Source organism: Orcinus orca, chromosome 15 (genome assembly GCF_937001465.1).
Source record: "Orcinus orca chromosome 15, mOrcOrc1.1, whole genome shotgun sequence".
In the NCBI taxonomy this organism is placed as follows: Eukaryota; Metazoa; Chordata; class Mammalia; order Artiodactyla; family Delphinidae; genus Orcinus; species Orcinus orca.
Genome location: NC_064573.1, coordinates 81730684 through 81753689, shown reverse-complemented (window position 1 = coordinate 81753689; position 23006 = coordinate 81730684). Strand labels below are relative to the sequence as shown.

The 23006-nt window shown below is 45.1% G+C and overlaps 1 protein-coding gene, 1 long non-coding RNA gene and 1 pseudogene across 11 annotated transcripts in view; 2 read left to right on the top strand and 1 right to left on the bottom strand.

The window, feature by feature from the left end:
• Positions 1-2260: 2260 nt before the first annotated feature.
• On the bottom strand, positions 2261-22365 carry LOC117203995 (uncharacterized). Of its 2 annotated transcripts, XR_004486991.2 has the most exons (3): positions 22228-22355; positions 11179-11260; positions 2261-5828 (listed from the first exon to the last, which is right to left on the bottom strand). It is a non-coding gene; the product is annotated as an uncharacterized LOC117203995 (long non-coding RNA). The 2 variants fall into 2 exon arrangements; XR_007471858.1 differs by lacking the exon at positions 11179-11260 and having other exon boundaries at positions 22228-22365.
• On the top strand, positions 11167-11267 carry LOC117195411 (uncharacterized; annotated as a pseudogene).
• The window catches only part of KDM2B (lysine demethylase 2B), a 122075-nt gene continuing 121394 nt past the window's right edge, over positions 22326-23006 (top strand). For 3 of the 9 annotated variants that reach the window (XM_049698423.1, XM_049698431.1, XM_049698422.1), the window contains exon 1: positions 22326-22533. In XM_049698423.1, coding sequence (XP_049554380.1) covers positions 22405-22533 — 129 coding nt within the window. In that variant the 5' untranslated portion in view covers positions 22326-22404. The remainder of the gene's footprint in view (positions 22534-23006) is intronic. The other 6 variants (XM_049698426.1, XM_049698424.1, XM_049698428.1 and 3 more) reach the window with 3 other exon arrangements.

Below are 23006 nucleotides of genomic sequence, written 5' to 3'. Positions count from 1 at the left end.
CTCCCAGAGACCTTTGTTTTTATGAGACCGGGAAACTTGGAATTTTAAATCTCACCCCATTGGGCTTGTTTCTTTGGTGGCCTTTGTACTTGTTACCTCTTTCACTTACCATCTGTGTCTCAGCTCAAATATCACCTCCAAAGAGAGACCTTCCTTCTCTGTTTAAAGTTGCCCCCGTTTCATGTTCTGTCCCCTCGCCCTGTTTTATTTCCCTTATAGTTCTGATCACTACAGTATCTGAAATCACTTAATTTATGTACTGACCTGTTTGTCTGTACTCTCCTCCCCCCGCCCCCGTCCCTGCTCCCCCAGGAGATGAGTGTCTGAGAGCAAAGTTCCCCTCTGTTTAAATTACTTCCTTATCACCCAGGGCCTCTCACAGGATATGGCGCACCGGAGATTCCCAATAGGAACAGGTTCAATGAAAAAGATAATGAAATGTCCTTGGTTCTAAGAGCCCCCCAACTCAGAATTGGGTACACACAACGTTTTGAGGGCCCATGGGGCCTGAGGGAGGCTAGCAGGTCTGGAAGGGAAGAGCCTGGAAGCTGGGAGGAAAGATTTGCTGATTAAGGAGGAACAAAAGAGGTGGGAGTGGCAGCTCAGCAGGGGGCTTTGGGGTGGGGATGGGGCCAGGTTTCCTTTCTCAAGATCCTACATCATGCCCCTCCCACTCTCCTAATTCTGTGCGGTTTGAGTCCTACCATGTGCACAGAGCAAAAGAAAAGAAAAACAAAAATACTATCAAGACTTGGGTTGGTGGCTTGGGAGAGGGGTGAGCATCTGGGCAATTCCTGTTTCCTGCTCTAGGGTCCTAGAGCCCTGAAGGGCCAGTGGTTAATAACTTTTCCCCACTATTGTTAGAGCTAGTCGGGGCCGTGAGATACACCTACCCCATTCCTAGCCCCTACTTAACAGAAACTGAGGCCCCAGAGAGAAAGCACCTTCCCAAAGAACACCAAACAAGCCAGTGGAGAATGAGCCTTGGAACCCCAGCTACCCATCCCAGCAGTGCCTCCAAGCACCATGTATGGGTCCCCTTAGTGGCTAGAGGGTGTGTGCTCTCAGCCTTTTGGGGTTTGTATTTGAAAAAACCAAATAGAAATTTTCAATCAACTCTGTGTATGAGGGTATAGAGATCCAGCTGAAGGGACTGCTGCAAACTGCTTCACCACTGTGGCCAGTGGGCACAGCCTGGGGCTGACCAAAGATGGCAGGAGCTGCCTTGTGAGGTAGCAAGCTCCCTATCACATGGGGTAAACAAAATATTTAGCACTTAAGTAGTACTTATGAATGACAGGCACTATTCCAAGTTCTTTATTAGTAAATAATTTATATACTTATTATAAATAAATATATAAAATATATTAATACAATAGAATAATTGATACATTTATTAAATACATATGTTAATATATCTATATTATCTTATATTAAATATGTTAAATTATTTTGTTGTTTATTATTATTTTATTGTATTGAATATATTATATGGAACTCGAGAATTCCTTACAACAACCTGTTGTATTAATATCACCATTTGAAAAAATTGAAGTGTAGTCGATTTACAATATTGTGTTAGCTTCAGGTGTATATCACCATTTTGCTGATGAGAAAAATGCACAGAGAGCCAGTAAGTAGTAGTACAGGACATTAAACCCAGTTGGTGGGTCTCCAGAGTCTGGGGCTCAACTACCACCAAAGTCACCCCTACCCCTGCATCAGAATCTCCAGAGGTATTTTTTTAAATGCAAGTTACTAAAACCCACCAAAACAGTTTAGTTTTAGCAAGTTTTTTGGGTAAAGTTTGAGAAGCACCAAACTAGATGAGCTTTAGTTTTTAAGTACTTTTAGTCTTCTGCAGTGGTTAAGGTTGGCTGTTCCCTTGGCCACTCAGTTGCAGTGTGACCTTGGGCAAACTACTTAACCTCTCTGAGCAACCAATACCCTTTGCAAAAATAAAGACATTACAAATACCTATTCATGGACCCTGGACACCCAGAGTCTGGACACCCAGTCACCTTCCCGAGGCAGATTTTAGGAGGGGTAAATCTGATGCCCAGCTGAAGAGGAAATCCCTTGCCCGTTCCTGCCCAAAATGGCCTCAAAGAATTCCCCACTTTCAGTTTGAAAAGAGAGCATTCTGTCAGAGCCCATCATGGTTGCTTGCCTCTATTTCCTTCCCCCATCTCTGCCTTACCCTCTGATTGCTCTAGGTTTGAAACCCCTAAATTAATGATAATAAAAGAGCCATCGTCTCATTTATTTATATTTATTTATTATTTTTGGCTGTGTTGGGTCTTCATTGCTGCGCGTGGGCTTTCTCTAGTTGTGGCGAGCGGGGGCTACTCTTCGTTGCAGTGCGCGGACTTCTCACTGTGGTGGCTTCTCTTGTTGTAGAGCACAGGGGCTTCAGTAGATGTGGTGCGTGGGCTCAAGTAGTTGTGGCTCGCGGGCCGTAGAGCGCAGGCTCAGTAGTTGTGGCGCACGGGCTTAGTTGCTCTGTGGCATGTGGGATCTTCGCGGACCAGGGCTCGAACCATTGGCAGGCGGATTCTTAACCACTGCGCCACCAGGGAAGTCCAGAGCCATCATTTCTTGAGCTCGTGCCTTTATAGACCAGTGCTTGTATACCTCTGGTGATGGGAAGTGCCCTCCTTCTGTACCAGTTATTTCTAAGAGTTCAAAAGTTCTCTTTCTGTGGAGCTGGTACAGGCCTCCCTGTGACTCCTTCTATGTGTCACACAGAATGTGTGAAATCCCTCTGCTGCCCAGCCCTGGTGCCACCTCCACAGGACATCTGGAAGGCAGCATTAGTAAGTGATCCAGGGGCTTTCAGAGTCAAAGAATTGGGTGATGGAAGCAGGGGACTGGTTACAAGATTCAGAATTAGGGTTTGTGTTGATTTCAAAATGATTCTCTGTGCCTGAAGCTCAGAGACCATGTCCAGGGGAACCCCTGCCCTGCCTCCCTGCTCCCCAGGCCCTGGGCTTTTAGGGCTCACTCTTCTCCCTGGTCAGAAGCTGTTGCTGGGACTGTGTGTTTGTGCTCATGCCTTTTATGGTTAGTGCTTTTTCTGTCCTGGCTAAGAAATCTTTGCCAACCCCAAGGTCAGGGAGATATTCACCTATGTTTTAAAATTTTTAAATGTAGATTTTTAAAAAGCTTTAGAGGGACCTCCCTGGTGGTCCAGCAGTTAAGACTCTGCACTCCCAATGCAGGGGGCCCGGGATCAATCCCTAGTCAGGGAACTAGATCCCACGTGCCCTAGATCCCACATGCATGCATGCTGCAACTAAGACCCAGCACAGCCAAGTAAATAAATTAATAATTTTAAAAAGTTTTAAAAAGTATAAAGCCTTAGAGTTTTTCCCTGTATGTTTATGTTTACGATCCATCTCAAACTGATTTTTGAGTGGAGTAAAATTTCCCCATTGAAAGGCATGGATCATTCTGTCAAAAATCAAGTGACAATACGTGAGGGTCTGTTTCTGGATTCTCTATTCTATTCCATTGCTCTATTTGCTAATATGCCAATATATACTTTCTTGATTACTCTAGCTTTAAAATGTGTTGAAGTCAAGTAGGTTAAGTCTTTCAACTTTGTCCTCCTTTTTCAAAATTGGTTTGGCTATACTAGGTACTTTACATCTCTCTCTATATTTTGGGGTAAAATGTTGGGATATATTTTGGAATACATACATGACTTGGGAATCATTGCATCTCTTAAAGGGGTGGGGTCTTCCTGGAAATCTAGCATCCTCCATTAGAAATACAGGTCCGGGAATTCCCTGGCAGTCCAGTGGTTAGGACTCTGCGCTTTCACTGCCATGGGCCTGGGTTCAATCCCTGGTCAGGGAACTAAGATCCCACGAGCTGTGCAGAGCCGCCAAGAAAAAAAAAAAAATAGGACCAACTAGGTCACACTGTAGAGACTGAGCACCTGGGTCAAGAAGGACTGTTATTAGTTAAATTGTGTCCCCCCCAGTACCTCGGAGCGCGATCTTATTTGGAAACAGGGTCTTTAGAGAGGTAACCAAGTTAAAATTAGTTCATTACAGTGAGCCCTAATCCAATATGACTAGTGTGCTTATAAAAAGGGGGAGATTTGGACACACAGGCAGGCCCAGAGAGAAGATGATATGAAGAGACACAGGGAGAAGACGGCCATCCACAAACCAAGGAGTGCCTGAGGCTTCCAGAAGCTGGGAGAGAGGCCTGGGTCAGAACTTTCCATGGAGCCTTCAGAGGGACCACAGCCCTGCTGATACCTTGATTTCAGACTTCTGGTCCCCCAAAGCATGAGACAATAAATTTCTGGTGTTCTTGGCCACCCAGTTTGTGGTACTTTGTTACAGCAGCCCTAGGAAGCTCATATACTTACCCTAGAGTAAGTTGAGGTGGGATCTTCAGTCAGCCAAGGGACTTGAGTTCTAATAGGTTTATCAGGGAGTTGCAAGTGTGTTCAAGATGTCAGCAGAGATTAGAAAAAGACAAGCAGATTTTTGGAGCTGGGAGCTCCTCGAATCCCAACTTTGTCAGTTTATAACTGTACCACTTTGGGCAAGCAACCCAACCTCTGTGAGACCCACCTGTCAAATGGGAATAGTAATTAATGGGGTTTGGCAGAAAGGGCTGCTATGAGTGTTCCACAAAAGAACATTTGTCTGGCACTGAGCACAATGCTCAATAAATGGTGGTTACTATTTTCCTTTTTGTGGGATGTGCTGTGCTCAAGGAGAGGGAACTGTTTCATTCCGAACCTGATGAATTGACTAATCTGCGAGTGTTCACGAAAGGCAGAAAACCAGTGAGAATCCAACCAGGAAAAACAGATACTAGAATAGGGGAATTTATGCAAAGAATTGCTTCCTAGGTAATGGAAGAACCATGGAAGCACGCAAACAGGGGACGGAGGGTAAAGAACCTACAGATTAGCGACAGCAGGAAGGCCAGTACCACCCCTGGGATTGGAGGGACCAAAGGAGGAGGTGGTGTTTCTGGTACCCAGGAAGGACTGAGGTCACCAGACAGAAGGTGGACCCACAGTGGGCCTGTCTGATGGGAGGTGGAGACATAGGAAATGTAGCTGCTACTGGAAATATTACCTGAGGCAGAGAGAGGGAGAAATACCCAGGCTTCTCCCTTCCTCCCGCCCACCAGGCTCCTATCACTGACTCCCATTGGTCAATCTATACAGGAAGTCAGTTGATTTGGCAGCCTGCAGAGGTTGGCCTTCCTGTGATACAGAGCTAAACAGAGGAAGGGCAAGGAATGGATTTGAGGGCAAACAAGCCCAGGCCCAACACTGGGGAGCTAGAGTTATATTTAATCTCTCTAAGCCTCAGATCCCCCATCTAGAAAATGGGGATAATGATATCTATGAGTATCTACTCACAGAATAGCTGACTGCATAAAACAAGACAACACGGAGAAACAGTTGAACCTGGTGCCTGCCATATAGTAGGCAGTACCCTGTAAATGTGAATGAATCATCTAGTTAGCTGTTTTCTGCTCAGAGGATGAAAGGGAAGAAGAGGACAGAGGCCTGGGAATAAACTCAAGGTACTGGAGCAATGCTGGTGCTAGTGATATTTTTATCTTGCAGACGTGCCCATCTGTCCTCTTTCTGTTCTAAGCTGGTGACTGTCATTCTCCTTTTAGAAACCCTGAGTCAGGGCTCACCACACCAAGTTCAGGGTAGTCTCTCCACTCCTTCAAAAGGACTTCAGTCCACTAGGTTTTTAGTTGGTGTCTCTGCATCCAACCGCTGCCAGATTTCTTTTACCTCTCCCGGCCTGGGGTTGAGCTGTTTCCGGGATCTCTCTCTGTATAATTAAAAAGAAAAATAGAACAGCAGATGTTGCCAAACACGTATTTAAAGTGACACCCTGGGTTCAGGGAGTGAAAAATAAAAACTTTTAAGGTTTAGATTAAAAGTCTCCATGCCCAGCTGTCTCCTGACCTTGGAATTTCTCCTCAGCCTGGCCGCCTTTAATCTCCTGCCCTAGCTTGTAAAAGCCTTTTAGACCGAGGGCATTTATTTCCCAAAGAACTATTCTAGCCTAATCACATAAAAATGCCCAGCATCCCAGGAACGGCTTGTCAAGTGCAATGTGGTTCTGCAGTTCTCTCCAGAGGCCCTGGAGAAGGTGAGGAAATTGGGGCTCTGATCACCCTAGGAGTCATCCCTGAGTCTTTGCTTCCCTTCACTGTGCCCTTTCTCCATCACATCTAATCCATCAGGAAACCCAGTCGACTGTAGCCCTTCACATTTTCTTAAAATCTGAGCTCTTCTTGTCAGCATCGCCTCTTCCATCTTATCCAGGCCACCATCATCGCTCGCCGAGAGGTCTGCAGTAACCTGCTCCCTGATGTCTCTGCTTCTAAAGCCATTCTGTAACAGCAACCAAAAAAAATCTTTCTAAAACAAATCTGACCCTGTCCCTTCTCTGGTTGTATTATTTTGCTGTAACAAAACTGCTGTAACAAACTACACAAATTTGGTGACTTAAAAACAGTACAAGTGTATTCTCCTACACTTCTGGAAATCAGACGTCCAAAATGAATCATAAGGAGGTAAGATTAAGGTGATGACAGGGCTGGTTCCTTCTGGAAGCTCTGAGGAGAAGTCCATTTCCTTGCCTTTTTCAGCTTCTGTACTCCTTGCCTTGTGACCCCTTCCTCCTTCTTCAAAGCGTATTAGTCCACTCTCTGCTTTTGTTGTCATATCTCCTCTCTTGAGCCCTCCTGTCTACTTCTTTTTTTTTTTTTTTTTGCGGTACGCGGGCCTCTCACTGTTGTGGCCTCTCCCGCTGCGGAGCACAGGCTCCGGACGCGCAGGCCCAGCGGCCATGGCTCACGGGCCCAGCCGCTCCGCGGCATGTGGGATCTTCCCGGACGGGGGCACGAACCCATGTCCCCTGCATCGGCAGGGGGACTCTCAACCACTGCGCCACCAGGGAGGCCCCTGTCTACTTCTTAAAAGGACCCTCGTGTTTACATTAGGCTCATCAGGACAATTCAGGATAATCTCTCCATCTCAAGCTCCCCCCCACTTTGCTACACGCCATGCAGGATCTTAGCTGCCCAATGAGGGACTGAACCTGTGCCCTCTGCAGTGGAAGCGTGGATTCTTAACCACTGTACCACCACGGGAAGTCCCTCAAGATTCTTGATCACATCTGCAAAGCCCCTTCTGCCTTATGCGTAATGTATTCGCAGGTTCCAGGGATTAGGACGTGGATGTCTTCATGGGTCATTATTCAGCCTACCACGCCTGCTTAAAGCCCTCCAATGGCTTTGCATCTGAGTTAGAATAAAACCCAAGCTCCCTACCCTTGAGAAAAGGTACGAGAAAGCTTCATCTGACCTAGTGCCTTCCTATTGCTCCAGCACCATGCTCTGCCCCATCCCACCCCTTTTAGCTTACTTGCTTCTCACAGTTCTTCCAACAGCCAAGTCTACTCTTGTCTAAAGGTGTCTCTGCACATGCTGTTCCCTCTGCCTGATTGCGTTCCCCCCAGATCTTCACATGGCTGGCCACTTCCTCCCTTTTAGACTTCAGCTCAAGTCTAAAGAGACTTCTCAGAGAGGTCTTTCCCAGATTAATCCATCGCACCCACCACTCCCTGCTGTCTCTCTTATCACCTAAGTATACTTAATGTCAACATAAGCACTTAATGCTACTGTTTCGTTGTTGTTGTTGTTTTTAAGTTGTTTATTTATTGTCTTATTTATTTAATTTATTTATTGTCTTTCTCTTCCATTAGAATGTGAGCAAATGAGAGAGGAAAACCTTTCCTTGCCTTGGTCGCTGCTGTATCCCCAGTGACTGGTACACAGTATCCTTGATAAATGTGTTTTGAATGGATGGATGGATGGATGGATGATGATGATGGTCTGGATGTCCAATTTGGTCTCAGGGCTTCAGTGTCCAGGATTCAGGCTCAGGATGGAGGCAGATGAGAAGGGCAGGAGGGTACTTCCTGTGTGCCAGGCCCTGTGCTAGTCTTTCCTTTATGCAATTCAACATTTATTGAACACCTACTGTGTGCCAGGGCTGGTGCAAGTTACTTATTCATGCATGATTTATTCAATTCTAGGAGCATTTGAGTGCCTACTGAATGCTAGGCAATGTACATTTAATAAGCCTCTACTGTATACCACCTGCCCCAAATTAGTGCCTGGGTACACAGTAGTTAAATAAATGTCTGAATCAATGAATGCCCTCAAGGAGTCCCCAGTCTGCCTGCTAAAATGGCCTGTAAATAAATAACTCTAACACACAAAGATAAGCCTATAACATGGGTGTGTTCAGAGTGCAGAGGGGGCCCTTATCACCTTGTATTGGCAGGTACCTTTCCCAGTCTTATCTTCTCACCTGGGAACTAGCTTTTTGAAGGTCAGGTAGACTCACCCCTCATTCACCTGCCTGTCCATCCCCTGGGCACCCAGGAAGGATCTTGCCTGTAGCACGTGCTCAATCAATGCCTGTTGTCTGATTACTGCTGATCCCCTACTGGCAGTTGTTCCTTCATTCATACCTCCGGCAAGAGGGCAGCAGCTCAGTCCTAACCCTGGTGCTGCTGGCAGTGAGCTGGGAGCCTCTGACAGGCTACCCACCCTCCCATTTGGCCTGACTTTTCCAGCCATCAGTGAAGGATTTGGTCTCCTTCCTTGGTGTAACTCCTTGCCTGGACTTCTATATAATCTATTATAAAAATTCAGGCAATGCACAGAAATTGCTAAAGATTCAAGTACTCACCGTAAGGGATTCCCCTGGTGACCTAGTAGTTAGGATTCCAGGCTCTCACTGCGGTGGCCTGGGTTCAACCCCTGGTCGGGGAAGATCCCGCAAGCCATGCAGTGCGGCCAAAAACCAGAACAAAACAAATCCTCACCATAGTCACAAGACTTTGCCTGATCTGACACTTTCCTTCCCTCCTTCCATTCTTCTTTTTTAAAAAAATAGTGGTTAGGGGCTTCCCTGGTGGCGCAGTGGTTGAGAGTCCGCCTGCCGATGCAGGGGACACGGGTTCGAGCCCCGGTTTGGGAGGATCCCACATGCCACGGAGCAACTAGGCCCGTGAGCCACAACTACTGAGCCTGCGCGTCTGGAGCCTGTGCTCCACAACGGGAGAGGCCGCCACAGTGAGAGGCCCACGCACCGCGATGAAGAGCGGCCCCTGCTTGCCGCAACTGGAGAAAGCCCTTGCACAGAAACGAAGACCCAGCACAGCCAAAAATAAATAAATTATTATTTTTTTTTAAAATAGTGGTTAAAAAATAACATAAAATTTACATAACATAAAATTTACCATTTTAACCATTTTAAAGTGTACAGTTCTGTGTCATCAAGTACATTCCCACTGTTATGCCACCGTCACCAGCATCCTTCCCTTCTTTTTTAATAATAATTTAAAAATTCACTATTTGCTCATCGTCTTTTATTGGGGTCTTACAGTTAATGATCAGTTTGTTTGAATATTTACAAAGATAACTTTGATAATGTACCAATTGTTTTGATAAGAAATGGCTAATATGGAGTTTGGCGTAGTAAAATGAAGTTGTGAAATTACTTTTTGGAGTTACTGGCATGCAAAGTAATAAAGATTGTGCCACTGTGAGCAAGTATAAAAATGAAGAAGAATACTATGCAGTTCTAAGCTTAAAAAAATAGGAAATAAACATATATATGGTTTAAAATAATAATATATTATTGTTATCAATTTAAGAAACAAAACTTTACCACTTTCACAGCAGCATTATGCACAATAGCCAAAAGGTAGAAACAATCCAAATGTCCATCAGTGGATGAATGGAAAAACAATGTGCTATATACATACCATGGAATAGTATTCAGTCTTAAAAAAGAAGGAAATTCTGACACGTTACAATATGGATGAAACTTGAAGACATTGTGCTCAGTGAAATGAGCCAGTCACAAAAGGACATATATGGTGTGATTCCACTTATGTGAGGTACCCAGAGTAGTCAAGTTCATAGAAATGGAAAACAGAATGGTAGCTTCCAGAGGCTGGGTGGATGGAGATTTGGGGAGAGTTATTTACTCACTAGGTGTAGAGTTTCTGTTTGGGATTGTTTGGGCTGAATGTTTACTTCCTCCTGAAACACTTTTTTTTTTTTTTTTCGGTACGCGGTCCTCACTGTTGTGGCCTCTCCCGTTGCAGAGCACAGGCTCCGGACACGCAGGCTCAGCGGCCATGGCTCACGGGCCCAGCCGCTCCGCGGCATGTGGGATCTTCCCGGACTGGGGCACAAAGCCGTGTCCCCTGCATCAGCAGGCGGACTCCCAACCACTGCGCCACCAGGTAAGACCTGAAACACTTTTTTAAAATGAATTTATTTATTTATGGCTGCATTGGGTTTTCGTTGCTGCACGCGGGCTTTCTCTAGTTGCGGCGAGCAGGGCTACTCCTCGTTGCAGTGCACGGGCTTCTCATTGTGGTGGCCTCTCTTGTGGAGCACAGGCTCTAGGCACGCGGGCTCAGTAGTTGTAGCTTGTGGGCTCTAGAGCACAGGCTCAGTAGCTGTGGTGCACGGGCTTAGCTGCTTCACAGCATGTGGGATCCTCCCAGACCAGGGTTCGAACCCATGTCCCCTGCATTGGCAGGTGGATTCCTAATCACTGTGCCACCAGGGAAGCCCCTCCCAAAACTCTTATGTTGAAGCCCTAACCCCCAGTGTGATAGAATCTTTGGAAGGTGATTAGGTTTAGATTAGGTCGTGAGAGCAGGATCCTTATGATGGGATTAGTGCCCTTATAAGAGGGGGAGAGAGAGAAAGGTCCCTTTCCACACACATACCGAGGAAAGGCTCCACGAGCACACAGGGAGAAGGCAGCTGCTTACAAACCTAGAATTGAGTCCTCACTGGGAAATGAATCTGCTGGCACCTTGACCTTGGACTTCCCAGCCTCCAGAACTGTGAGAAATAAATGTCTGTTGTTTACGCCACTCAGTCTATGGAATTTTGTTATACTGGCCCAAGCTAACTAAGACAAGGATAATGAAAAAGTTCTAGAGTTGGATGGTGGTGACAGTTGCACAACAATGTGAATGTACTTAATGTTACTGAACTGTACACTTAAAAATGGTTAAATGATAAATCCTATGTTATACGTATTTTGCCACAATTAAAAATCAAAGTGCTCACCTCAGTCTACTAAAGTTGGAACAATACAAAGGTTGGCATGGCCACTACACAAGGATGACATGCATATTTGTGAAGTGTTCCACTAAAAAAAAAAGAAAAAGAAAAAGAACAATAGTAACAAGAAAAACCCTAACATTACCAGCATTTCTCATTGAAATTCTCCATCGCCCCATCCCAATCTCCTCCAACTCACTCCCCAGAAGTAACTACTATCCTCAGTTTTGGATTTATCCTTTACTGTAACATTGCTTTTCTATATACACTGTTTACTTTGGCCTGTTTTTCAACTTTATATAAACTTTACTGTGTGCCTACTTCTGCAGCTTGCCTTCCAGTTCAACATTTTTTGGTCAGAGTCATCTTGTAGACACAAGGAGCTCTAGGTCATTCTTTTTCACTGCTGCACAGTATTCCACCTTATGAGGTACCTGTCACAGGCTTCTTCAGAGCCTTTCCGCCTCCCCTCTCAGGTGATTTCCTTTGGCCACTTGTTTCATCCTAACCATTAATTACTATGTTGACCGATTCTGCGTGGGCTCTGGCCAAATGGCCTCCATCTGGGCTTCCCTGTGTGACACTGAGTGACTGCCTAGGTGCTCGCATGTGGGTAATGCTGAAGAATAAGGAAGTTTACACCCCATGGGGCAAACCTTTGATCAGGAGCCAGTAGATAATTCTTCTCCCTTCTTCCTCTCCCCAGAACTGTCCTAAGTTGCCATAGTAAATATGGCCTTTTCTTAGTACTCTCATTCACTCCCCCTCTTTCCCTGCCTCACTCCCCCTTTTCTGTACTCTTGTTTCCTTGCACTGCACTTCCCAATAAAGTAGTACTGCAAACTCGATTCAGACTCCGCATTCTGAGGAACCCAAGAAAGACATATCTGTAATGTGTCCACTCCCCTGTCGATGCACGTTTGAGTTGTTCCAAGTTTTCTGAGATTGCATACAATGCAGCTGGGGCTACCGTCCTTGTTCATGCTTCCTGGTGCACTTGCGTCTGTTTCTCTAGAAGGTTCCTAGCACAGAACTGCAGGATCATAGGCTGCATGTTCCTTCAGCTTTATCAGATACTGCCCAATTAGTTCTTAAAGTTCCTACTTATTTTTCCAGTTTATTTCATCCCTAACCCCCACCAGCAGCTCACTACATTTGGGTCATATGGGCCTTTTTTCAGTTCCTTTACTGTATGTGCTCCCCCATCATGAGGCCTTTGCATCTGCTATCTTTTCTGCTGAGAACACTTCCCCCACACTCAGCCTAACTCCTCAGAGCTCAGCTCTGTGCCTCACTTCCTTGGAACAGGTCCTTGATTTCCTCCTCAATCCCAGCCTGGGTCAACCCTTTCCTCACCCCACCCATATTATATATCTCGTAGCCTCATATACTTCTCTGCTGTGATTCACTGATCCGTTGCAATGTTCTATCTGTGCAACTGTTGGTACAAAGTCTCCCCTTGGCTAAGTTTCACTAGCCTGAAAGTTGTGACCACCATGTTTGTTTCAGCTCGTTGCCGTATCTCTAGCATCCAACACCATGCCTGGCACATAGTAGGCAATTGATATTATTATTCTAATAGCTATTCTATGTTCTCACTCATCGAACTCAGTGTGTAATTTTTCCAACATGTTTTAACATTAATTAGCATCTACTGGGGGCTAAGATCATGACAATGTAAACAAAATCCTGTTCCTTGAGGAACTCACGGATAAAGTTTAACAAACATTAATTGAGCTTGCTGGACCCTTACCTATTTTAAGTGCTTAGAGCTAAGCACTTAAAACTGTTTAATTGGTTCAGAAGTTACCCCTAGTCTGAGTGTTACTGTAATGAGTAATGATGACCATTGTTTATTGAGCACTTATTATGTGCCAGGCACTCTACTAAGTGCTTTGCATTTACCATCTCATTCGATCCTCACATCCTACCAGGGAGGTAGTATTATTACCTCCATTTTACAGATGAGGAAACTGAGCCTTAGTAAGGTGAAGCTACATGTTCTAGATCACACAGCTAGTAAATGGTGCAGACAGATTTCTCAGCCAGAATGCCTAACTTCCTATCACAATGTTAAACTTCCCCTGTCCCAATTACGATGCTTTCAATTAGATTCCAGAGACTGAGTTCTTAATCAGAATGGTAAACTAACGATAGCTACCGTTATGGGGCACTTATTGGGTACTAATCTCTTTATATCCATCCATTTATTTATTCAACAAATATTTACTGAAAACTTACAACATGCCAAGCTCTGTTTGAGAGGCTGGGGGTACAGAGGCAAACAAAACAGAATAAAATCCCTGCCTTGCAGAGTTGACATCCTAGTGGGAGGAGAAAAAAAACTAAACAAAATAAATAAAATATATGATAGATGGTGATCAGTGCTACAGAGCAAATGGAAGCAGAAAAAGGAAATGTGGAGTGTTATGGCTGGTGGTTCTATGATCTCATTTCATCCCCCCAACAATCTATTATTTTTCCCATCATAAAAATGAGATTCAGAGAGGTGAAGTCACTTTCCCCAAAGGCACACAGCTCACAGGCTAAGTCTGAACTCTGGAAAAACACAGGAACCCATCATGCACTTTTTGCTGTGCACCTACTGAGTGCCTCGCGTTGGAAACAAAAGGAGCATCAAACTTTGTTCCAGTTCCAAGAGTTGAAGATCTGGAAGGCTGGTAAGTTAACCCAGGTGAGTGGAGGACTCACAAAGCAGTATTCAGGTGTCTATACTTTGCTGGGGGCAGACATTAAGCGCGCGATTGCTTGTGGGACATGCTAACGTTGAGACTGGAGTCGAGGCTCAGGCTGACGAATCGATTTTAGAGATTAGGAGCAGAAGATGAAGGCCGCCTAGTTCATTTTGGGGCTGTTGGTGACCCAGAGGCCTACCAGTCCTTGCCCTGCCCCCAGAGCTGGCTCTGCACTCCACTGGCTTCTGCCCTAGGTCTCCAGCCTCCAGGCCATCAAGCTGAGAGATTTAGAAAGTGGCTAGTGACAGAGTGCTACCCGACCCCACCGAAAGCCACACTCACATGCAAATAGGGCCTCCCCCACCCCATCCAGCATTACCAGCTTGAGGGGCCTCCCACACTCCGAGGGTCTGGGGTCTGGGGTGGGATGCGTGTTTGCAGGCCTCAGCTGCCAGCGTTGACAGCTGGTCCCCTGCCCCCTGGTGGCCCAGCGGCTCGGTTTCTGCCCAGCAGATCTCATGAACCCTGAACCCGGGAGGCAGTCTGGAATAGAGTGGAGAGCCTGGGCTTTGGAGCTAGAAAAGTGTAGAGCATTGCCTCCCCCAGGCCACCACCTTGTCTGTTGCACTTCACGAGGGCCTCTTAGAACCCTTGCATCTTCTTCAAAGAGGTACACTTTAAGGTTTAGTTTATCAAGCTGAAAACAGACATATTTTGGAGTTTGTAGGACTCATTCATTCAACAGATGTTTGTTGCGTATATTTTATGAGCCCATCCCTAGGGGTTGAGGATAAGCAGTGAGTGAGACCAAGTCTCAGAGACTTCTCCTTTCAGTGAGACAGACAGACAGTAGACTATTAATACGTGAGCATTTTATTATAATTGTGAGAAGTGCTCTGGATGAGAAAAGGTTTTGTGCTAAGGTAAACTGGGCAAACTTACCTGCTCTCAATTTGCAATGGGCAAGATTTCTCTCTTCAGGCTGGGGATAAGAGCCAACGGTCCATCTCATTTCAGAACATCCTAGCTTCACCGGGATAAAAGGGCTGCTCTCAGGCATAGATAGGTGTTGCGGGGTAAAGAAGAGGGTTTCCTAGAAAGTCCGCTCTGTGTATGAATCTAGGAGGCACTTAATAAATAATTGGTGAATTACTGACTGTCATTTCGAGGAGGGTTAAAAAGGCATCTGCAAAGGGTGTTATACAATGGATCGCTAGGAAAAGAGAAAATCTTAGTACTTTTATTCCTAGCTTTCTGAAGGGGAGGAATTTGGGGACTAGCGTAGGAAAATTAGGGGTGCTGGACTTCCATTAGACACTTTTAGAGTAGGTGCTGGCACTGTGCTACCGTGAAGATACATCAATGAATGAGAGAGACGGGGTCCTTGCCCTCCTAGGGCTCACTGTCTGGTGAGAGCATAAGCAACAATGAAATAATGTCATAAGCATTACGAGGGGCCAGCAAAGAGAAGCCATCTCGGATGATGCCAGGAGGATAAATAAGAGCTATTATATTATTCTATTCTAAATATGAGGAGGAGGGCTGGCAGGAGAGAGTGCTCTGAGTGGAGAGAGCATAGGCCAAGGTCTGGAGGAGAGAAAGCAGCTTTATTCAAAGAACTCAAAATAGTTCGGCGTGTTCAGACTTTGAAGGAGACCTGTTGGGGAGACAAGGAATATTGGAGAGAAAAGCAGGGCTGTTGCACTCATCTCAGGCAGCCTTCCTCTTGGGGGAAAACTAAATTTCTTCTTTTTTTGGCCTTGCCACGCGGCTTGTGGTATCTTAGTTCCCGGGACCAGGGATCGAACCTGTGACCCCTGCAGTGGAAGGGCAGAGTCCTAACCACTGGAACGCCAGGGAATTCCTGAAAACTAAATTTCTTTCTTTTATTTTAAAAATTAATTAATTAAATTTTGGCTGTGTTGGGTCTCCGTTGCTGCGCGTGGGCTTTCTTTATCTGCGGCAAGCGGGGGCTACTCTTCGTTGCGGTGTGCACGCAGCCTTCTCACTGCGGTGGCTTCTCTTGTTGCAGAGCCCAGGCTCTAGGCACGCGGGCTTCAGTAGTTGTGGCACACGGGCTTAGTTGCTCCACGGCATGTGGGATCTTCCTGGACCAGGGCTTGAACCCGTGTCCCCTACATTGGCAGGTGGATTCTTAACCATTGCACCACCGGGGAAGTCCACTCTTTCTTTTTAAAAAAATATTAATTATTTATTTATTTGGCTGCGCCAGGTCTTAGTTGCGGCAGGTGGGATCTTAGTTCCCTGACCAGGGATCAAACCCACGCCTCCTGCGTAGGCAGCGCGGAGTCTTAACTATTGGACCACCAGGGAAGTCCTGAAAACCAAATTTTGATTCCACAACTAGTTAGGGTTATGAAGTCCAGGTGGTCGCCTTCATTTTAGTGAAGACACACCATTTACTGACCACCCTGTTGCAGAACTTTGGCTCATTCAATTGTCATATTATCTCTTATACATTTGATATCATGACCCCCATTTTACAGGTGGGATAACTGAGGCTCACCTTGGGCCCTTGGTCCAAGGTCATGTAGCTCATTACATCTGGGAATTTATTTTATTTATTTATTTGGCTGCGCCGGGTCTTGGTTGCGGCACGCAGGATCTTTGCTGCTGTGTGTGGGGATCTTAGTTGCGACATGCAAACTCTTAGTTGCAGCATTCGGGATCTAGTTCCCTGACCAGGGACAGAACCCAGGCCCCTCTGCCCTGGGAGCGTGGAGTCTTGGCCACTGGACCACCGGGGAAGTCCCACATTTGGGAATTTAGAATGTTCCTTTATGTAAATACTTCTGTTCTAGCAGTTTTTTTACATGAGGTAATGCATGTAAAAGCTTTTTTGTAATAGAACCATGTAAACATGAAGCATTATTATTAGTTTTGCTGGATTTCTGGCTCCATCCAGTTCAGCCTGCAACATTCAGGGAGTCTAGGAAGGGGCAATAATGAAAACCAAAAGCCCCAATGGCCTCTCTTAATATTCCCCCATGTCTATTCTGGTTCCCTCTCTGGGGCACCTCCAGATGTTACCTTCTGCCAAATAGAGTTTGTTTCTCAGAAGTTACAAGACGTGGGAGGTTAAAAAACAAAAAACAAAACTAGCAGCATCAATAACTATAAAAACCCTTGCAGCAGCCTGAACACAAAGGGTTTGAATTTTGAACAAAGGGCAGGGTGAGACGGAAAGTTAATGCTGACACATCCTCTCTCCAGCTGTGAACTGGGGGGTCTGAGGGCTGCTGCAAAGGTCATCTGTCTCTACATCTTCGGGCAGGAAATGCAATTCAATCCTCTCAATGACTGATTGCTCTGTAAGATTAATGGAATCATCTCCAGCATTGGTCTCCGTTCTGACAGCACAAAAAGTGAATCAAACTTCTCTCTCCTCCCCTCTCCTCTTACTAAGCAAGGTCAGCTGATTCTGCATTTTAAAAGTTCAAAACATTTCTCCAGGAAATTTGTCCCCGGGTGTTTCTTTGCAGGGCGAAACTCTTTCTTCTGGGGTGAGAACCGAAGGTGGCACTTGAAGGTTTGGGGAACTTTCTAGGCTTTTCATCTGTCCCTGCTTCATCTTTCAAAATGAAGTGAATGCACAGGGCATGATCGTCCCTGAAAGGGTTAACTGCCAGCCCGGCTGTCCAGCCCTCTGGGATTGCCAACCAATGATAACTTAACATGATGAAGTAATGCTTGCATTTTGAGTTCCATTGGTTAATACACTTGTCCATCAATCCAAAGATGCAAGTTTTGAAAGTATCTTTGAACTTTCATGACTCTCTTCCTGGCGTTAACCCCTTGGTTAACTCACCTGTTATTTCCAAGATTCCTTCCAGTTCTCACGCAGGAAGGGAGATATTAGAATATGCAAAACTCTAGACATAAACCTGTCTTCCCCAAATGACCAAAGCCCGACACTAAGGCCATGTGTAATTCTGCTCTTTCTTACTCAGATACTTCAATCCACAAGGACTGAGGAGCAAAACAAAAACCAAAACAAACAAAAGTCTCTGGGAACTACAACCACTTTAACTGTAATAGTGTGTGGTCTGTTGTCCCAGAGTACTTTTGAATTGCAAAAATAACACAAAATATGGCAAAACTCTAAGGTTTGGAAAAGGTAGGTGCTGGATACACAAATCCTTGCTATATATATATTTATTTTCTCTGCATTTCTTTATGTTTGAAATATTTGATAAATTTAAAAGGGCATAATGGTTATTAAAAATGCAAGTAATATATAAGTATAGACTATATAACCCCCTCAAAATTTTCTCCTCTCCTCAGAAGTTATCAAACAATGGTTTGTTATTCTATTCAAGCCTTTCTCTTTCTCTCTTCCTTTCTTTCTTTTTCTCTTTTGCATATCTATACGTTACCTATATATAGTTTGTTTTAACATAAATGGGATCATTACATGTTATTCTGTGACTTATTTTGATTCTTAACCAATCTTGAATTTTTCTGTATCACAACATTCAGATTTACCTCATCCTTAAATATTTTAGAATGAGGCAGTTCTACAGATCACATTAAATGAAAAAGGAAGGGGAAGGACAGTGTATATTTGTGTGACACAATAATGAAAGAAGATACATGTAGATGTTCGTAAGAGCATAAAACATTTCTAGGAGGGTACACAAGAGACTTGCTAAGTTTTCTGGGGATGGGAGTGTGGAGAGGAGAAACTGGGGGTGGGAGAGAAAGAAAGCAATTTAAAAACAATTTTTAAATAGTGGAACATTTCATAAATACAATCGAATTTATAAAATATTTATGTACTCTTAAAGAATTACACTCAGCTGTCCACCATCTAGATTAAGAAACAGAAAATCACCAGTACCTTTCACTGTTCATATTCCCTGCCCCAGAGTTGAGTTTTTTCCTGCATTTTGTGTTAATCACTCCTTTGCTTTTATTTATGCTTTACCACTTATGTATTTATAACTAAATAATATTTATTTGGTTTAGATTGGCCTGATTTTGAAACTCATAGGCTCAAAAAGCACAAATAAAATGAAATTCAATTTTGAGTAGGTAATACATCTATATAGTATAAAATTCAAAAGGTACTGCAACATATAAAATGAAATTAAATCTATAAGGTTCAAAATCAGGCAACACTAATGCATATACATGGTAAAAGTTTCACACTGTACCAAAGAAAAAGTTTTCTTCTCTTTTCCCAGTTCTTTTCCCCATTCAAAAATTGTATTTCTTTCCAAAGAAAATTTTCTGTGCATATAAAAAAAAAATGTAGATATAGATATATCCCCTTTGGTTTACATAAGTGGTCATCACAATTTAGTATCATTCTGCACCTTGTTTTAATTTAAGGATATCATGAAATCATTTTACATCAGTATATATAGAGCTACCTTATTCTTTTTAATGATTTGATAGCATTTCATTGGGCAGATAAATGGTCCAAGAATTATTTAATCAGTTCCCCAACTTTTAGATCGTTTTCAATCTTTTCCTGATGGAAACAGGGCTACAATGAACTGCATCTTTGGGTTTGAGTCTGACAATAGGATATATATCAGGAAGTAGTTATCCATTTCTCAGGCTTCCTGCCCCATCACCAATTATCTGTCCCTGAGAAGTTTATTGGTCAGATCTGGGTAGGTGGGACAATTTTATATCCGACTGGCATCCCCAGGTGCCTACAGTGCCATGCTCTTGCAGGCACTCAGAATGGGTGGTTTAAGGGCTAACACTCCAAACATTCACATTGTACCAGATGGCTCCTACTAGAAAAACTTTGCAGATATTCCTGGCCTCCTTCCCCCGAGATGAACTCTGGAAAACACTCTAAGGTTGCACTGGACTAGTGTCCAGTAAGATAGACACTAGCTACATATAGTTATTTAAATTTAATTAAAATTAAATAAAATTCAACATTCAGTTCCTTTATCCCACGAGCCACATTTCAAGCGCTCAACAGTCACATGTGTCTAGAAGCTCCTATATTACACAGCACAGACATAGAACATTTCCATCTGCATGTTCTATGGGGCAGCCCTGCAGGGAGTTATAGTGAGAAGCCTGTGGGCTCTGGATTCCTACAAGCCCTGGGTTCAAATCCTGTCTTTGCTATTTCACAGCCCTAAAATGTGGGCAGGTTACTTGACCTCTCTGTGAGCCTCAGCTGTAAAAGTGGGCAATTACAGACCCTCCCCCAGAACTTTGACGAGTTTTCAGAGATAGCAAATGTGAGAGGCTTTGCTCAAAGACATAGTTAGCTCTCAAAAATCAGCAGCTATTATAATTATACATGAATATGACAGCTTCAGTTTCTAACAGTGTGAAAATGCTGGATTCTAAGAGTTCCATAGAGTATCAGCCCTTCCTAACTTGCTTGGGAAGCTGGCGGCCCACCCCTTGCCCAGCCTGGAGTAAGTCTACAATCGGAGCTGGTTTTTCTACCTTCTGTCTTTAGAGCACAGAGCCGCTCAATCAACCTTTGATGAATGAAGAAATGAATGAATGGGGCCAATACAGCCAGGATCTGACTGGGCCTTTTGTAAGAATGAGCAAGAGGCTCCAGGAAGTCATTATTATTATGCTTCAAATACAACTGGCCTGGTCTTTTTTTTCCTGCAAGAAAAGACAAACAAACAAACAACCCTCTCCTGGGGAATCACCTTAAGCTTCCCTCTGCTCTCTCACCTACAGTCCACTCCTCGGGGACAATTAGCCAAGGAAGGAGCTCAAGGGTCTTGGCCCTTCCCCCTTCGGCCCAACATAACCTCCTCCCCCCACTTTGAGCAAATGCCTGGGATTCTTTCAACAGGAGGACAAAGCCTTTCATCTGCCAATTACTGATAAAGAGAAAATGCAAATATTGCTGGGAAGGTGATCCATCAAGGGCCCAACATTTATTGAGTGACCACTTAGTAGCGGGCGGCAGGGTAGGCATTCTGGGGGCGTCAAAGGGGAACAAACCCCCGGCTGGCCCATTCTTCTCTCTGGTCTGTGGTTTCCTGGCGGTTTGTAGAGGGAGGGGATTAAATTAGGTGACTACTCAACCCCTTCCCACTCTGACAGGCCAGGAACTCCCCATCGGGGTGATATATGGACTTAACTGTTTTTACACTAAGGTGTCTGCCATTGGGTCTTTTCCTGATACCAGCTTTTGGGGACACCATGAGACCACATGGGGAGGCAGTAGGGTCTTTGGGAGGAAAGGAGAATTAAGACCAAGTGTTTTATTTCACAGTTTTGCTTTCCTGCACTTAACTCATGACCTTCCAGCCCACTGCACCCTCCTTTGAACAGGTTTATCTCATTATGTGGGAGCAGTGAAGATGGTCAATATCCAAAACAAGGATGTGATGGCAGAGCCAGGCTCCAGTCTGAGCCCCAGCAGCCCCATTTATATAAGCTGTGTGATCTTGGGGATTGGCTTTCCCTTTCTGAGTTACAGTTTCCTCATCTGCAAAATGAGGAATAACAAAACTATTTCCCTTAAAGGGTTCTTGCAAAAGAGAGAAGCAAATACAACGGTCCCTGGTTCTTGACAGAGGCTGAAGGCAAAACCCCTCTCGCGCCCATTAAGCCAAGGTGGGCGATTTCAGTTTGGAAAAAAATTTTGAAGTTCGCCAGCTAGTGGACTTGGATTAAAACAGACTTCAACGAGTAGTCTTTGGAGGGTGGGTGGAAAAAAACACAGAAAGATAGGACAGGAAACTTCAAGGTGAGTGAGGGGGAAGCTGTCTCTTACGCTGACGGCTCACATCTGATCTCTGATGGGGAAGCCACTTCCTCTCCACTTATCTGTCTGATCACTGTGTTGACACCGGGGAGGATATGAGGGTAAAGCAATCAACCAGATTCAAAACTTCTCTGAGCCTCAGTTTCCCATCTGCAAAATGATTTGCTCCAACTATCCCACAGAGTTCATGAGAGAAGTAAAATTAAAAGTATGGGAAGTTTGTTTGCAAAGCCTGTTATGAGCAGGTATAAGGCTCTTTTACTGTAGCCCTGGTGCCATGTCATCTCATCGTGATCTTTACCTCCAAGATCAGGCCTAGTTGGGCTGGAAGAATGTTTAGGGCCAGCTTTTCTCACAACCAAAGTCGACCTGACTGTTGTTCATGATGGACTTACAGGATAACACGTTTAGGATTCCAGTTTTGGGGGTGGTCACAGTGAATGAGGTATGTGGACAGCATACTGAGATCTAATGATACTCCATATTTGTATAGAGGGTGCCCATACCTCCGCCAAGAAGCGCTGTAGGCTTAATCAAGGGGTGCCCAAAGTTCCCCGCGCCCCATCCCAGCGCCTTGCACCTTTCCACCGACATTTCTCCTGTAAACCGCCAATAAGGGCTTACCCTTCGCATGTTTGCCAGCTGCGTTAGGAGGCGCCAGATCCGATTCTCTCGGTAGTTCACTCCTGAGCATCTATTTCCTCCGCTTGGCGAGCGCAGGGACCTTTAAAAAATGTCCAACTTCTCTTGCAGGGTTTGTCGCCTAGTAAAGGACTCCACAGACGCGGGCAGAGTGAATGAATGAAAGGCAACGTCTTCCGGTCAGCTCGGGTCTTAAAAGGCTTTGGTCTGGCTGTATTTCCTGTACCTGTGTGTATGTGGATCCTTATCTTTGAGTCCAGGAGTTTAAAAGCTATGCAGTCCGTACAGGTATGGAGCTGCGCTAATTTCTTCCTGAGCCCCCAAATGCCTCCTCCGTATGGCAGGTCCGCTTATGGGGATCTAGAGAGGATCCCCCCAAAAAAAGACGTAGTAGAAAAGAAAAAAAATTATATATACACAAAATGTTTTGAATTTGGGTCGGCCACGTAGGTAACGAGGTGGGGTGAGTGAAGGAAGAGGAAGAGGGGTAGCCCGTGGGGGCCGTGGGCAATGGGGGCAGGGATTGAGGTGGGAGGTCGTTTTTGGGGGGTGCCAGGCCCCGGGGGCTTTCACTCCAGCATGCTCGGCTTGCATTTCCGCGCCTCCCGCTGAGGCCAGCCGTGCAAATCTGCACCTCCCTCCCCACCCCCTCCCTCCTTCCCTTCCTCCCTGCCCCGCCATCTCCGGGATGCGCCCGCCGCCTGCAACTCAGCCCTTCCAAAAGTCAGCTCTGCACACAACTCCCGGGCGGCGGCGGCGCC